Below are 13,480 nucleotides of genomic sequence, written 5' to 3' on the forward strand. Positions count from 1 at the left end.
CACCACACCCACATCTCAAATGGGTAATTTCATACCCGTGTCACCGAGGTATGTAAGTTACACCTCAATAAAACTGGTTTAAGAAGAAATCTCGGTGTTTGGGGGTGTGAGGGTCAAACGTGACACTGCATGGAAGCTGAGGCCAGGGAGCCAGGGGGCCGCCCCTGGAGGCCCTCAGGGATGAGCCCCAGATGGTGCCTGGGGTGCCCGGCCAGCCCTCAGGGCAGCCTCCGGGGTATACAGTGGGACAGACACATTGGCGCTGGCACCTCCTTCGCCTGGCCTGAGCTGCCAGGATGCTGCCTTAAAAGAGCGGGAACCCCCCGAGCCTGGGCAGGCCGCCCCCACCTGGGCACCACTATAGGCAGGCCAGGGGTCGTGCTGGGCTCTAACGGTGCGGATGCTCCTGGCCCAGGGCAGGAGGCAGTGTGGGTGGCGGGGAGTGGGGCTTGCAGAACCCATCCTGACTGCTCCCTCTCTGTGGGACCCCCCAAGCGACAGCTCGTGAGCTCTGAGCTGTGGGTGGGAGCAGCCGCCAACCCGGCTTCCCAGAGGCTCTGCTGGAGGGACGCCCTGCCGTGCAGAGGGGGAACGCTGCAGGCTTGGCCCGCCCCCCGTAAGATGGGACAGCAGCCGCGCTGACCTCACAGGCCATGCTGGGAAGGCCTGGCCCGGGGCAGGGCTCTATCCTCCGGCATGCAGGAGCCACCTGCGGCCTCTGCTCAGAGCGGCGGAACCCGGGAACAGACGTGCTGCCGCGTGCCAGGACCCCCTCCCGCGCACCACCAGCGTCCGTCCCACGTCCAGGCGTGGGGACAGTGGGCAGACCCGGAGGGGAAGGGAGAGCAGGGCCACACAGGGCCACCAGCTCACTGGCCACCAGCAGGGCACCCCGCGGCGGTCCCCTCCTAGGAAAGGGTGAAGGTGGAGGCTCGGGGCTGGTGCGTAAACACCTAGGCGGGCCCGTGGCTCAGAAGCCCATAGGGAGCACATCCGCCTGCGGGATTCAACACCTGCCCAGTGAGGGGGGCGGAACTGCAGAGACCAGGGGAGGGGGCCCGGGTTGGCATGGGAACCTCCCCTCCATACCCTCTGTCGTCTCGTGCCCGCACCCCTCAGCCTCACTCCCGGGGCAGCCTGCCCTGACGGTGGCCTCCCGCCACGATGAAACACCACGTCAGGGTCCAGTCTGGTGTCTCTCTGTGTCCACAGCAGGCAAGAGCAGGGACTACGCCCATCCGGGCCACCACTGCTCACAGCCTGTGGGTGCAGGTGTGCCCAAAGAGGGTGAACAGGTAGAGACCATGGGAGCGGACCCCTCACGGCGGGGGGGGGGGGTGCCCTCTGTGCCCTGCCCACCCCCGGAACCAGAACCAAGCCCCCCAGACCCGCGCTGCCTTGATGGGGCCACCCCCGGCTCCTGCCCCACTCCCGACTAGAGGCTGATGTGCAGAGAGATGCCCACCGGCTCTGGGCCCTGCGGAGCTGAAGCGCGAGCTGCCCTGAGCCCCGGGGTGGGGGGCTGAGCCCACTGCGATGTGGGGTGAGTCTGATCGGCCCCATCATGGTTAGGGCCTTCCCAGTGGCACCTCTCCTAACCTAACCAATTAGGAACCACCCAATATCCTCCCAACAGGGAAGTGGATAAATCAACCACGGCATCTCCACAAACGACGATGACACAGGACTTGGACAGAATGGAGAAACACACAGCACGGAAACGGGAAACCACGTGGGGGCTGCTGGGGGGAGGGATCCAGAGTCCATCCACTCATCTGTAACATTCAATTCCTCGATTTCCCAACAAGAGGCCCATCACGCGGGAGCTGCTAACAGCTCTTCACGGGGATGAGGGTGGGGACGGGGTCTCCAGTGCAGGGCTCTGCGCCCTTCGCTTTCCTGCACGCGGCGTGCTGGAGAGAAGACCCCTGAGGGTCACTCAGGCCACCCCCTCCCTTGGCAGGTGGGGAAACCGAAAGGAGAAGGGACTCCTGAGAACCCTTATGCGCCAGTTCACCTTAGAACCTTCCGGATTCCACCAGCTCGAGAGCCCTGCCCAACCCCTGTCCAGGCCCCGGCACGGGGCACCTGGCTATTCGGCTGCCCACGCGGGGTGTGAGGATGGCCCCTGGCCAGGCCAGGCCAGCACAGAGGGAGCCCGGGGTACGGGAAACCAGCGCCCAAGGGGCAGCCAGCCTTTGGGGACGGGCCCCTCTCTGCCTGCCCGGCCCCCACGGACCCTCCCCCCAACCCTCTTCCCAGCGCGCCAGGTGCCCAGTGATGCCAGCGACGTCACTGCCGATAACCTAGATTTTAACCAAGAAATCACACACCCCCTCCCTGCCCCACTTACGGGCTCAGGGAGGAGAAAACCCAGACCGGAGCCTCCCAAGTCCTGTTGGAGACAGGCTCCCAGGCCACCGCCCCCAGTGTCGCAGCTTCCCTCCACCCCGTCCCACCTCCAACGCTCCCAGGGACGTGGGATGAGGGGCTCACAGGCCTTGGCTGACCCGTGCCCGGCCCCAGTAGGACCCAGCAGCTGGTCTCAGTGCGGGAGGGGCTGGTGAGAAAGTCCAGTCACAGACAAGGCAGTGGGGCAGCTCGGTCTCCCAAGCCGCACCCCGGGCTGTCCACGGCCACCTCCCTTGGCTCCTTGGAAAATCCAAGGGTGCAGGTGGGCCACAACCGTCCAGGTGAGGAGGGGGTCCAGGCTCCTGCAGCCAGAGGGGCAGGTGCCCTCAGACGGGCTACCGCCCTGCACCCACACCTAGCAATCCCAACACCTGTGGTGTCTCTCACTGTCTCGTACACACCAAGGCCCGAGGCCACACTGGCGGGAAGGGGGCCATACAGGGAGGACCCTGGGCTGACACGTGAACTAGGGTCCTCTCCTGGTTCGGCACTGCACCACCAGGGACCACCGTTGGGCAGCCCCGCCCCTGGGCCCTCAGCCGATTCTGTCCTGACCCCTCCATTGAGCCCTGTCCAGCTGCTGGCATTGGGGGTGGGGGGCGGTCCTGCAGGGTTTGCCCTGATCCCATGTAGCCTCTTTTCCTGGGGGAGGGGCTTGGGAGCCACCCCAGCTCCCTCTGGCCCAGTCTGGTTGCTAACGGATCTTTCTACCCCCTGGGGGCCGTCAGGGAGAGGAAACTGCACACGGGTGGTTCCCGGGGTCCCGGCCAGGCCTAAACCACACCAGAGCTTGCGGGTTTCTTGGTGTCAGGAACACCAAGCCCTCCCCGCTACCACTAAGAGGAAAAAACCCAGTCCAGACGGAGGTGGTCTGTGTGCTAGTACCCTGTGCAATTCATACAAATATGACAAAACACATTCAAATAAAGTCATGAGCCCTGGGAAAACCAAGGCCCAGGGCCCCTGGGGGGAGCTGCCCAGGGCAGTGCCTCCCCCGCAGCTCTGAGAGGGACCCTGAGAAGGGCCCACGTTGGCCAGACCAGAGACCGAAACCCAGCCGCCCAGTGCCACATGGGGATCGGCTGTCCCAATGGCCCGAGCTGGCCAGTGCACCAGGCTCCCTCTGCTCCTGCCCCCCAGGACTGACAGACCAGTGCCCGCCTGGAGGCGGAGGAGTGGAAGGGGGAAGGAGAGGAAGGGCAGCGTCGGCCCCATCAGGGCGCAAGGACGTGGTGGGTCTCAGGGGTGGAAAGAGTCCCCAAACTGCACTTTGGGGCCCCAGCTCTGGGATGCCACTTCCCACTGGCAGCATGCATCCGGGCCAGTCACCGGACACGGGCCCCGCATGCAAATCAGGACAGGCAGCGGGCCCAGGCACACAGCCAGTTTTCGGGGAACACAGAAGGCAAGAGGACACCTGACCTGGGGCCTCAACTACGGGACCCTTCACGCAGCAAATCCTGAACCATCTCTGGCGACTGTGATGCAGTTTACAGGCAACACCAGGCATCGCAAATCAGTGCGTGTTGGGCTTATAAATCCCAAATGCGGGAGTTCCCCCCAGAGTAAGTTGGGGGGCAGCACGTTCAGTTCAAGAGGCACTCTCTGGCCGGCCACTTGGTGCTAGCCCCAGGGAGACGGCCGCGACTGGGAGGGGCCCAAGGGACTCTCTGGCCTCCCTGAGTCAGAGGGAAGGCGAAAGCACATGGGTGGGGAAAGGGCAGAGGTCAAAGGCAGTGAAGATGGGCCTGCTGGGGCAGGCACCTCAGCGACAGGGACACTGAGGCCTCAAGCAGGTGAGTGACGAGTCTGGGTCACACACTGCCCTGTGAGCCCTCAGGCAGGTCCCTGGTCCACTGAGGCCCTCAGTCTCTTCACCAGTCCGGTGGAAGCCGGGGCTCCGTCCCACACGCTACGCTGTGGCTGAACTTTCCCGTGGCCTCTCATCTCACCCGGGATGAGTTTAGAGTCCCTAGCTAAGGCCCTGCAAGACGGACCTGGGTCCTGCTCCTGCCTCGGGTGTCAGCTCCTGCCAGCTCGTCCAGTCTGGGCTGGGGACTGTCCCTGTACACCTGCAGCACAGTGCCCCCGGACGTGTCCGTCTCCCTGCCAGGCCGTGAGTGGCCCGGGGTAAGGCCAGGTTGGCCTCGGTGCCCACACAGGAGGTGCCGGGAGGTCCACCCGTGCCGGCAGGCAGGCGGCCGAGGTGGCGGGTGGGGATTACCTGCGTAGCTGCCCGCGGCCTTGACGTACATGTGGCCGTACTGCTCCTCCACCATGGTGTCGTAGGCCTCGTCATCCTCGTCATCCTCGTCGTTGTGGTAGGAGGTGGGGCTGTCGGTGGTGGGCAGGCTGCTGGCCCCCGGGCTGGTCCGCTCCCCCTGGGAGTACTGCGCCTGCTGGATGCTGGGGATGAGGGTGGCCAGGCTGGGCACCCCGTAGTAGGAGACCCGGGGCAGCTTGAGGGGGGCCGTGCCTGCTGCCACCGCGGGGCCCGTCGCCGCTGCCGCGCCGTCCCGGGCCCCCGTCTCCAGCGGGCGCTTGGGGGCCAGGCCTGGGCCCGCGGCCAGCGGCAGCTCCACGGCTTCGTGCTTGACGCGGGTCAGCAGCGGGATGGGCACGGAGGGGGACACGACGTAGGGGGGCGCGGCGGTGACCGGCTGCAGCTGGTTGCAGGGGCTCTGGGGCTCGGAGCTGGCGTCCTCGATCATAGCGGTCTGCGAGTCACAGTGGGGCGAGCTCACCTTGAACATGAGGTCCGTGCCGCGCTCCACGATGTGCTGGATCTGCAGGAAGCCGGCCGTGTACATGACCACGAGCTGCTCGCTGGCCGCCATGGTCAGCCTGCCCGTGTAGCAGAAGGACAGGATCTGCTGGAAGCAGGCGGGCGGCACGGTACCCGGCAGCTCGAAGGCGCTCTTGCTGTTGCCGCTGAACAGGTCGCGGAAGTAGAGGCTGCTGGCGGCCAGGACGGCCCGATGGGCCTTGAAGGCCTGGCCCTTGACCACAATGGACACATCGCAGTAGAGGCCCAGCAGACGCTGCTCGTTGAGGCAGCCGAGCACGGTGTTCCCGAAGTTGGGGATCTCGATGTGCAGCACCTGCGACATGGCGGGCGGGGGCGGCGGGTGGGCCTCAGACTCTCAGTGCGGGAGCAGCCGAGCGGGGCGCATCTGCGGGAGAGAGGGCGCGGGGCGCTGCGGTCAGGCTCGGGCTCCGGACGTCCAGTGGCCCACTGGCAGGGCCGGGCCCCGCACCACCACCACAGTGCCCAGGCCCCCCTGCGGGGCACCCCCAGACCCTCCAGCCGCCACGAGCCAGACCAGGTCTCGCCGCAGACCCGGCCGATGGTGGGACCCTGGCAGGGCCGTCAGTGCCGCCCAGGATACTAGAAGCCCCAGCTGGGTTTCCAGCCGGGGTGGGGGTGTGGGGGCCCCCCACACCACCCCGGGATGCTCCCAGAGTCCACCCAGCAGAGCGTGTAAGCCCTCGGGGCCGAGAGACACCCTGTCCTGGCAGAAGACGAGAACAGGCCTGCAGGCGGCGGACAGACGGGAGGACGGGAGGACGGGACGGGGCGGTCCACCCACAGCACTGGAGGGGCGAGGGCGGCAGGCCCGCGTCTGCATAACTCTTCTCCCAGGAAAAAGTTAGCAGCAAAGGAGCCCCTTGCCGCCTGTCCCCTGGGAGGGACCCGAACCCGGAGCGAGAGGCAGGGCACCGCGCTGTGTGTGGCGGGGGTCTCGCGGCGGGAGGTTTCTCGGAGGCTTTGCTTTCGGTTTGCTTTTCCCCTTTTCCCTAGAGCAGCCGTGCAGAGGGCCCGCCAGGGGGGGCATTCTGCCCCGCCGGCTGAGAAGCCGCCCCTTCGGCCCTCGGGAGAGGCGGGCAGGAGTGGTTGCCCAGGGAAGTGAGCTGAAGCTGGGAGAACTCAGCCTCTCCGCCACCTCTGCTCGCCCTCCAGGCAAAGGAGACCTCGGGCCAGAGGTGCTCCGAGCCGCGCCCGGCTCCCCCAGCCCGAGCTGCCTCGGGGACCCGGCTGCCAGCCCAGGAGTTGGGACCCTGTCGCAGCCCCACCTGCGCGCCCTCCCGGCCCCCCAGCTCCCGATGCCGGCCGATCCCTGCTGGCTCGCTCCCAGTCCAGGTGACTAAAGGGGTCGTGGGGAGACAGGGGAGGGCCGAGCAAGGGATTGGCCGTGGTCGGGATGCTGCCGGCCCGCAGGGTCTGGGGATGGGGCTCCCGGGCTGTGGAGCTGGTGTCCGACTCAGAGAAGCGGGGCCGGGACGGACGGGCCGGAGAAGGCGCCGGCCCAACTCCGCGCAGCCGGCGCCCGTACAAAGGGCCGCTCGGTCCCGCGGGAGGAAAGTGCGGGCGGCCACAGAGGCGCCGGGCGGCCGGCGAGAGGAGGGCGGAGCGCCGGCCCGGCCGCCGACAGGAGTTGAGCAGGTGGGCGGCCGCTCGGGGTGGGGGGAGGGCCCGCAGCGCCCCCGCTGCGGAGAAGTTGCCGGCCTGGCCGGTGGCACCGGCGGCAGGGGAGACCTACCTTTGGCCGCTGCCGCCGTGGCCCCGGCACTGCCCGCTCAGCCTGGCAGGGGCAGGCTCGCCCGCACACCGGCCGCCCGCAGCCGCCAGCTGCTCCGGGAATGCAGCAAACGGAGCGGGAGCCCTTGGGGTGGGGAGGGCGAGAGGAGCTGCGGGGGGAGGAGGGGGGAGGGGGGAGGAGGAGGAGGGTGGGGGGAGGAGGGGGACAGAGAGTCTCGGCTGGGCCGGGCCGCAGCTCAGCTGCACCCAGCCCGGCTCTCCGGGGCAGCGCACAGCATCTAAATGAAGAGGCCGGATGCAGACGGACATTCAGGCAGCTCTCGGGAATGAATAGCCGCCTTTGATTTGGGAGCCGAAGTAATGCCAGCTCCCAGCCCCGGCTTTAAAAACAGTGGAGTGTTGGTGCCAGAGGAATGCACGGCTCCGGGTGTTGGTACAAGACAGACTTTTGATGACTCACTGCAAATGCAAACAAAGATGGCAGCAGTACTGTACTGTGTGCCGAGAGACGCTCGCGGTGCCGCGCAACCGAGACGGCCTGGAGATGTATAGCGCGGTTCTGCATATGAATTACCCAGTAAACTACCATCCTGCCATCCAGTACAGCCCGAGCGTCAAAGCATTTAAACTATGCCAAACAGTCTGCAGGGCTGGCAGAGTGGCCTAACTCCTGCAGTGCAGGCAGGGAGGGGGCCGGGTGGGGGGGGCCGGCGAGGGGGGCAGGGAGGCCAGGGGGTCGGGGCGGACAGGGCAGGAGCTGTGTGAGCAGGGGAGGAAAAGAAGGGAGATGAGAAAATGAGGCAGAAAGAGGTGAGGGCAAGGGGCCAGGGAGGAAGAGACCCAGCCCCCCTTCCCCCAGCGCCCTGCAGGCCCCAGTGCCCGCCTTCCCCCCTTCTTGGGGTCCCAGAGCGGCAGGCCCAGCTAGTCCGGCCCCAAAACCCCAGGTAATCACCCTGTACCCCCACTCCCCAGCCGGGGCAGCTCTCTTAAAGAAGTACAACTTTGTGATTACAAACGGGGGCCAGGCCCGTGGTGGCCAGCAACCAGGAGCCCCCGAAGGACCCGCCCTAGTTCCTGATGGACCTGCCCCGGGGAGGTGGCAGCCAAGGCACTGCCCCCAGGTTACCCGTGTGGCCGAGCAATTGGTGCGGGGTCCACAGTGTCCGCCGTCTACTGAACCCTTCCAGGGCAGGGGCGGCCGTGCTGTGCTTACTGCCTGTTTGGCTGCAGAGGATGTGGGACCTCGTTCTAGGCTCAAGCCCCCACCTGCTGGACAGCGTGGGCCCTGGGGCAAACCACTGGCCTGCCCAGCCTCAGTTTCCCTGCTTGCCACCAACTGTGGCAGCCTGCAAGAAGGGGCAGGGTTGAGTGGAGATGGCCAAAGAAGGTCTGTCTCCTGCAGCGCCCAGCATCGTCACCATCAGGTGATGCTGGGGCGGGGGGGGGGCGGGGGGGGGCTACAGGCAGCACCCCTCCCACCGTCCCTTCCGAGGCATCCGGAGAGAAAGAAAGAGCCATCTGGCGCCTCCCCATTCACACACCGTGGGCTCAGCTTCCGAGACCAGATAAAATGCTGCTGAATGGAGAGAGGGAAGAAGTCCAGGTGTAGGGAAGCCGCCCAGCGAGCAGCGGCCAGCAGAGGCGGCTTGGTGCCTCCTGCATGGGGCTGCTGACAACTCGAGGGGTGACGGCAACACAGGCCCGCACGTGGAGTGTTAACAGAAATGGTCCCCGCTCGGTGCTCTGGGGACCCGGGGGCTGTGTGGGGAGAGCGAGCGGGGCTTGGCCGGGCTTCCTCCGGCTTGAGGCCCATGTGGGGCGGCCATCATCTCAGCACTAGCCAGGTTTCACAACCTGGCTTGGCCTCGGCCACCAGGTGACGGACCGAGGGCCCTTACGCACCGCACTCTCGGGTCCATGTGGACGCCCGGGTCTGCACACCTCCCCTCACCCCCACTGGGTAGCCTTGCCAGGCCCCCCAGACTGGGCTGTGTCATCCTGGTGGTCCCCCTTTCCTGGGGCCCAGGAGAAGCCCACTAGCTCCAAGATGAGGGACTGGGGCCTCGGGGGGCGGGGTGTGTGTGTGCGGGCACAGCCCCATGTGCCTGCCCAGCCACAAAGGGGGGCAGACTGGGCACACATGGAGCCAGTGTGGAGAAACAGAGGGACACTCAGAGGCCCAAGGACAGTGGGGCCCGTGATGGGTAGGGAAGGGCAGGGGCCAACCCTGGCCTGGGTGCAGGACACCCAGCCTTCCACCGCCCTCCACGAGCTCTCCCCTCCGCTGTGCTGCACCCAGGCCCTCCCTGGGTAGAGGAGAGCGACCACCTTCAGGCCCCTGTTTCATTGCCAGCTCCGCAGGGAAGTCCCCCAGGTGCCACGCGGGAGCTTGCTGAGGCTGGGAAAGTCTGTCCGATGCCCGACGGGCGTTTCACCCAATGCTGGGCACAGCCAGGGAGGGCCGCAAGAGAGGGGCTGTGCGGCCCAGGGACACACAGCACAGTGGGGAGGGCCGCCACAGGGCCCCTGCACCCACCACCGGGAGCCTCCCAGAGAGTGAGGTGGGGCCTCCTGAGCCAGATGGGGGCCCTCGTGCCGTGAGAGGGGAGGGGGTGAGCAAGCCTGGCTGGGGTGGGCGGAAGCTGCAAAGGTGCAGTGCGCACCGGCCCCCAGAGGGTCCCAACTGCCCAGGGCTGGGCAGGGAGCAGCCAGGTTCTGAACTGAGAGCGGGGGTCAGCGAGGTCTGCGAAGCCGACCCTTCCAAGAGCGGCTCCTGGGTTCCGCTGGGTACCACCCCACATGCCGGGCCCGGCGCCAGCCACCTCAAATGCAGGTCCTATGGCCTCCAGCAGAGGACCCCACGTCTGGGATGCCCGCCTGGGAGGGGGGTCACGTTTGCCCTCCGATGGTGACCACGGGGTCGAGGCAGACGATGTTATTAGGAAAGTGCTCGGCTAGAGACGCACACGGCTAGAGACCGGCGCCCGCCTAGGCCCCGTCCGTGCTTCATGGGCCTGCCCCCCGGGGCTGCGGCCAGACGGTTCACCCGGAGAGGGGATCATCCCCCCATGGAAGGTGACGGAGCCGTCTGGCCCCGGGGATGGGGACAACCAGCCCTGTTGTTGCCGTGTCCTCAAGCCACCTGTGCGGGTGAGGCCGCCGCCCCACGGCCCAGCCCAGGACAGCCCAGCACGAGCTGGTTTCAGGTTGCTTTCTTAGAAGCCTCGGCCGGAGCGAGAACAAAGCTGAACTTTAGGAGAAAAGAATAAAATAAAGGCTTGGCTTACACACCCAGGACTGTGAAAGCAGGACGTGCTGAGGGCCGATCCATGCGCAGTGGCCTGAGAGGAGAGGGGCCAGGGGCCTGAGCTGGCCTCCCGGCCCAGCCCTACACGACCTCCTTCCGCTTCTGTGCCTCTGTTTCCCCACCCCCTGCTACCCAAACAGCATCACCTCTTCTGTCTCCCTCCGCAGCAGGGCTCCTGTGCCGCCCGCTCACGGAAGGTCCTGAGGAGCCGGGAGGAACGTCCGAGATCCGATCCTTGTTCATCCCGGCCGTCCTCAAAGCCACTGCACCACAGAACCCTCCCCCTCATAATGCCCTTCAGAACGGAACCCACTTTGGGACATAACAAAGCCAGAGTCCAGCCCCTGCAGCTGTGCTAGCCTCAGGGGAGAGGCCTGTTCCACACAGACTCTAGACCTCCCCAGGAAGAAGTGGATGGGGGGGGGGTCTCTTCTCTGTGGACCCTCCCTTGGGAACGGCTGGGATTATGGGTTGTCCACCAGAATGCCTCCCAGCCCCCGGCGGGCCACGTACCCACAGGTGGCCGAGAGAAGGATGGGGGGCTATGAGCCCCAAGAGCTGTAGACACGCATGCACACAGGGGCCAGGGGGCGTCAGAGGCCAGCCTCCCCTACCCACCGCAGATCCTCAGGGGCCTGCTACGGCAGGGGCACGGCGCCGTGCAGGAGCACAGCGTTTAATTTCTGCAGAAGCACCACCAGCGAGGGAAAAGGAGGCGAGACAAATTAAATTAAATTAAATTATTTTGCAGGATTTAATTTTACCAACCTAATAAGCGGACTGGACCTCGGCAAACGCACAGCCATTAAACACACACCGCAGGGGAAGAAGGGGGCAGGTGCGCCAGGGAACATTCCGGCAGCAGAAACAGGAGCCCCTCTCACCCCCAGCACCTAGCCCCCAGCCGGGGGCCCATCCCCGTGACAGCCCCGCTGCCCGGCCGCCAAGCCCTGCCATCTCAGGACCTCGGGAGAAGCCGGCCTGGCAGCAAGGCCACCTCCTAAAAGGCAGGGCGCTCCGGAGTTGGGGCCAGGCCCCAGCGGCCACATCCCCCAGGGCCGTGTCCTGCAGGGAGGTGGGCAGGTTACTGAGTCAGCATGAACACACGTGGGCGCGTCGGGGCATCAGGAATACCGCCCAGGCTGCCCCGCGGAGGCTGTCAGGAGAGCGTGGGCGGGGCGGGGTGTCACTCTGGACAGCAGCCATCAGAGCGACGGCCTTGCTTTCCGATTCCGATTACGGCGCAGGCTCCAGTTACCAGGCTCTCTGGCAGCCCCATCTGCAGTCCCCCGTTCATGCTCTGGCTCTGCTGTGAGCTCTGCTCCTCCGACGGGCAAGGGGGAAGCGTCTGGGGGTTGACCCTTCGGAGGTCCGGGTGGCTGTTTGAAGCAAGGCTGCTCGGCTCGGGCGTGCCAGGCCCCCTGAAAGCTGGGCGAGGCACCGGCCTGCTGGAGCCTCAGGTTTGCATTAAACTTTTAATACACCACAAAGCAGGGCTGGGCTGTCAGGGGGCCGGGCTGCTAATGGAAGGCCCTGGGCAGGGAACCAGGGCTCCAGGGTGGGGTCTCAGCTGCTCGGAGCCCCTCCCCACGGTCCCGACTTGTGTACTTGTGTGCTCGCCTCCCAGCCCCACCCCCTCCAGGTGGGTGCAGAACAGGAGGCTGAGGTACCCAGAGGATGAGCTTCCTGCCCAGGCCTCTGGCCTGGGCTGCACCCAGTCACCACCCTCCCCAGCTGCCTGCTTTCAACACCCATGATCCCGGGCAACCGAGGTCATCAAGAGGGTGGGGACTGACCCTGCTGGACAGAGGGACGCTGAGGCCTGGACTTGCCCCGGGCCTCCAGGACCCTGCTGCAGAGGTGAGAATTCCACCTCAGCCTCTGCGCCTGGCTGTCCTGGAGTCCCCTGCGCCCAGGGCAGGGGGCGCACAGGCCTTCGAAACCTCAGGGCCACTTGGGTCCCCGGCTGTGGCCACACCTCCAATACACCCCGCCCCCCCCATCACCAGCTCACTGAGCCCCAGCCTGACAGGTAGAGGCAAGACGCCTCCTGTGTTCAGCTAGGCACCTGGGCAGCCTCCACCCAGACCACAGCCTGGACCGGCGTCAGGCATAAAAGCCGGTTTTAACTGCACTAACAAATGTTTGCCTAGAAGCTTTTTTTTTTTTTCCAACCAGAGAAGGGCAGCCTGCGAGAATCTGCAAATTCAAAAACGTGCTTATCAGTCCGTCCCCTGCCGCCCTGGAGGGAGCCACAGATGCAGGGCTGGTCCTCAGAGACAGAGCACACACCTAAGTTCCCTGCCGGCCCTCCACACAGCACCCCCAGCCCCCGAGGGCCCAGGGCCCTGGGTGCCACACCCACAGCCTGGCCCCATCAGCCCCACTGGCCGCAGGACCGCGGGGGCTGGGCGGGGGCTGGGTGGACACCCTCCCAGAGGGGACAGCGGGCCCTGCGTCACACAGCACGTGGCCCATGCGGTGGGCTCTGAAGAGGGTCCGGCCTGGGGGTCTGGGTGGCCCAGCTCATCCCATGGGCAGGGGCGAAACTGCAGCTGGGGCTCCTTCCAACATGCCACCGCCCACCAGGCATGACTGCCTGCCACCGACAGGCCAGCCTCTGACCCTCCGCTCAGATATTTCGTGCGGAGAGGGGGTCGGGAGCTAAACAAACAGGGCGTGAACCTAAAGAAACAGGAGCAGCCGGCCCAGAGGGAGGGCAGCGGCCTCCATGAGCCCACCCGCCCACCCTGTCCACGGATTAGCCATCAAATGGTTCCAGAAGGCTTGGGAAGAATTAAGCAGTGTTTTGAACAGGGCCGACAATCTCTCTCGCCCGTATTTGTAACTTAAATACCGTAAGCTTGAAGAGTGTGCCCCTCGGGCATCGTTTAGTAACTTAAAAAGCCAGATCCATGCCTGCAGACGCCACCCTACTCCTCCCTCGTAGGCTGAAGCTGGGTCTCCCCCGCGCCCTGCACCCAGGCTGGGGGCACTGGGGGGCCGGCACTGAGAGCAGGGGCTGCCCGGGCCGGGCAGCTGGGCCCCTGGAGCCAGACTTGCCCCCCTCGGCCTTACAGCACCTTGCTGTCCCCTCCGAGGGCTGACGGGGGTCCTCGAGGCGGCCAGGTCCCGGGCGGCAGGTGGAGGGGGCGCGCGTGCCAGGCGCGGCCGGTCACCCAGCTCATTAGCGACGGCGCCTCTGCACACACTCACATGTT

At 66.1% G+C, this 13,480-nt stretch overlaps 1 protein-coding gene across 3 annotated transcripts in view; it reads right to left on the reverse strand.

The window, feature by feature from the left end:
* Positions 1–13,480, reverse strand: part of NACC2 (NACC family member 2) — a 68,808-nt gene that overhangs the window by 24,839 nt on the left and 30,489 nt on the right. The window contains exons 2-3 of one of the 3 annotated variants that reach the window (XM_089914006.1): positions 5,157–5,585; positions 4,637–4,811 (exon numbers count right to left, since the gene is read on the reverse strand). In XM_089914006.1, coding sequence (XP_089770132.1) covers positions 4,637–4,811; positions 5,157–5,522 — 541 coding nt within the window. In that variant the 5' untranslated portion in view covers positions 5,523–5,585. Of the gene's footprint in view, positions 1–4,636; positions 5,586–6,953; positions 7,097–13,480 lie in introns of those variants that run through there. The other 2 variants (XM_022578227.3, XM_022578228.3) reach the window with 2 other exon arrangements.

The sequence above is a fragment of the Delphinapterus leucas genome, chromosome 6 (assembly GCF_059928025.1).
Source record: "Delphinapterus leucas isolate spDelLeu-1000000601 "Yukka" chromosome 6, BTC_Dleu_Yukka2, whole genome shotgun sequence".
NCBI classification, from domain to species: Eukaryota; Metazoa; Chordata; class Mammalia; order Artiodactyla; family Monodontidae; genus Delphinapterus; species Delphinapterus leucas.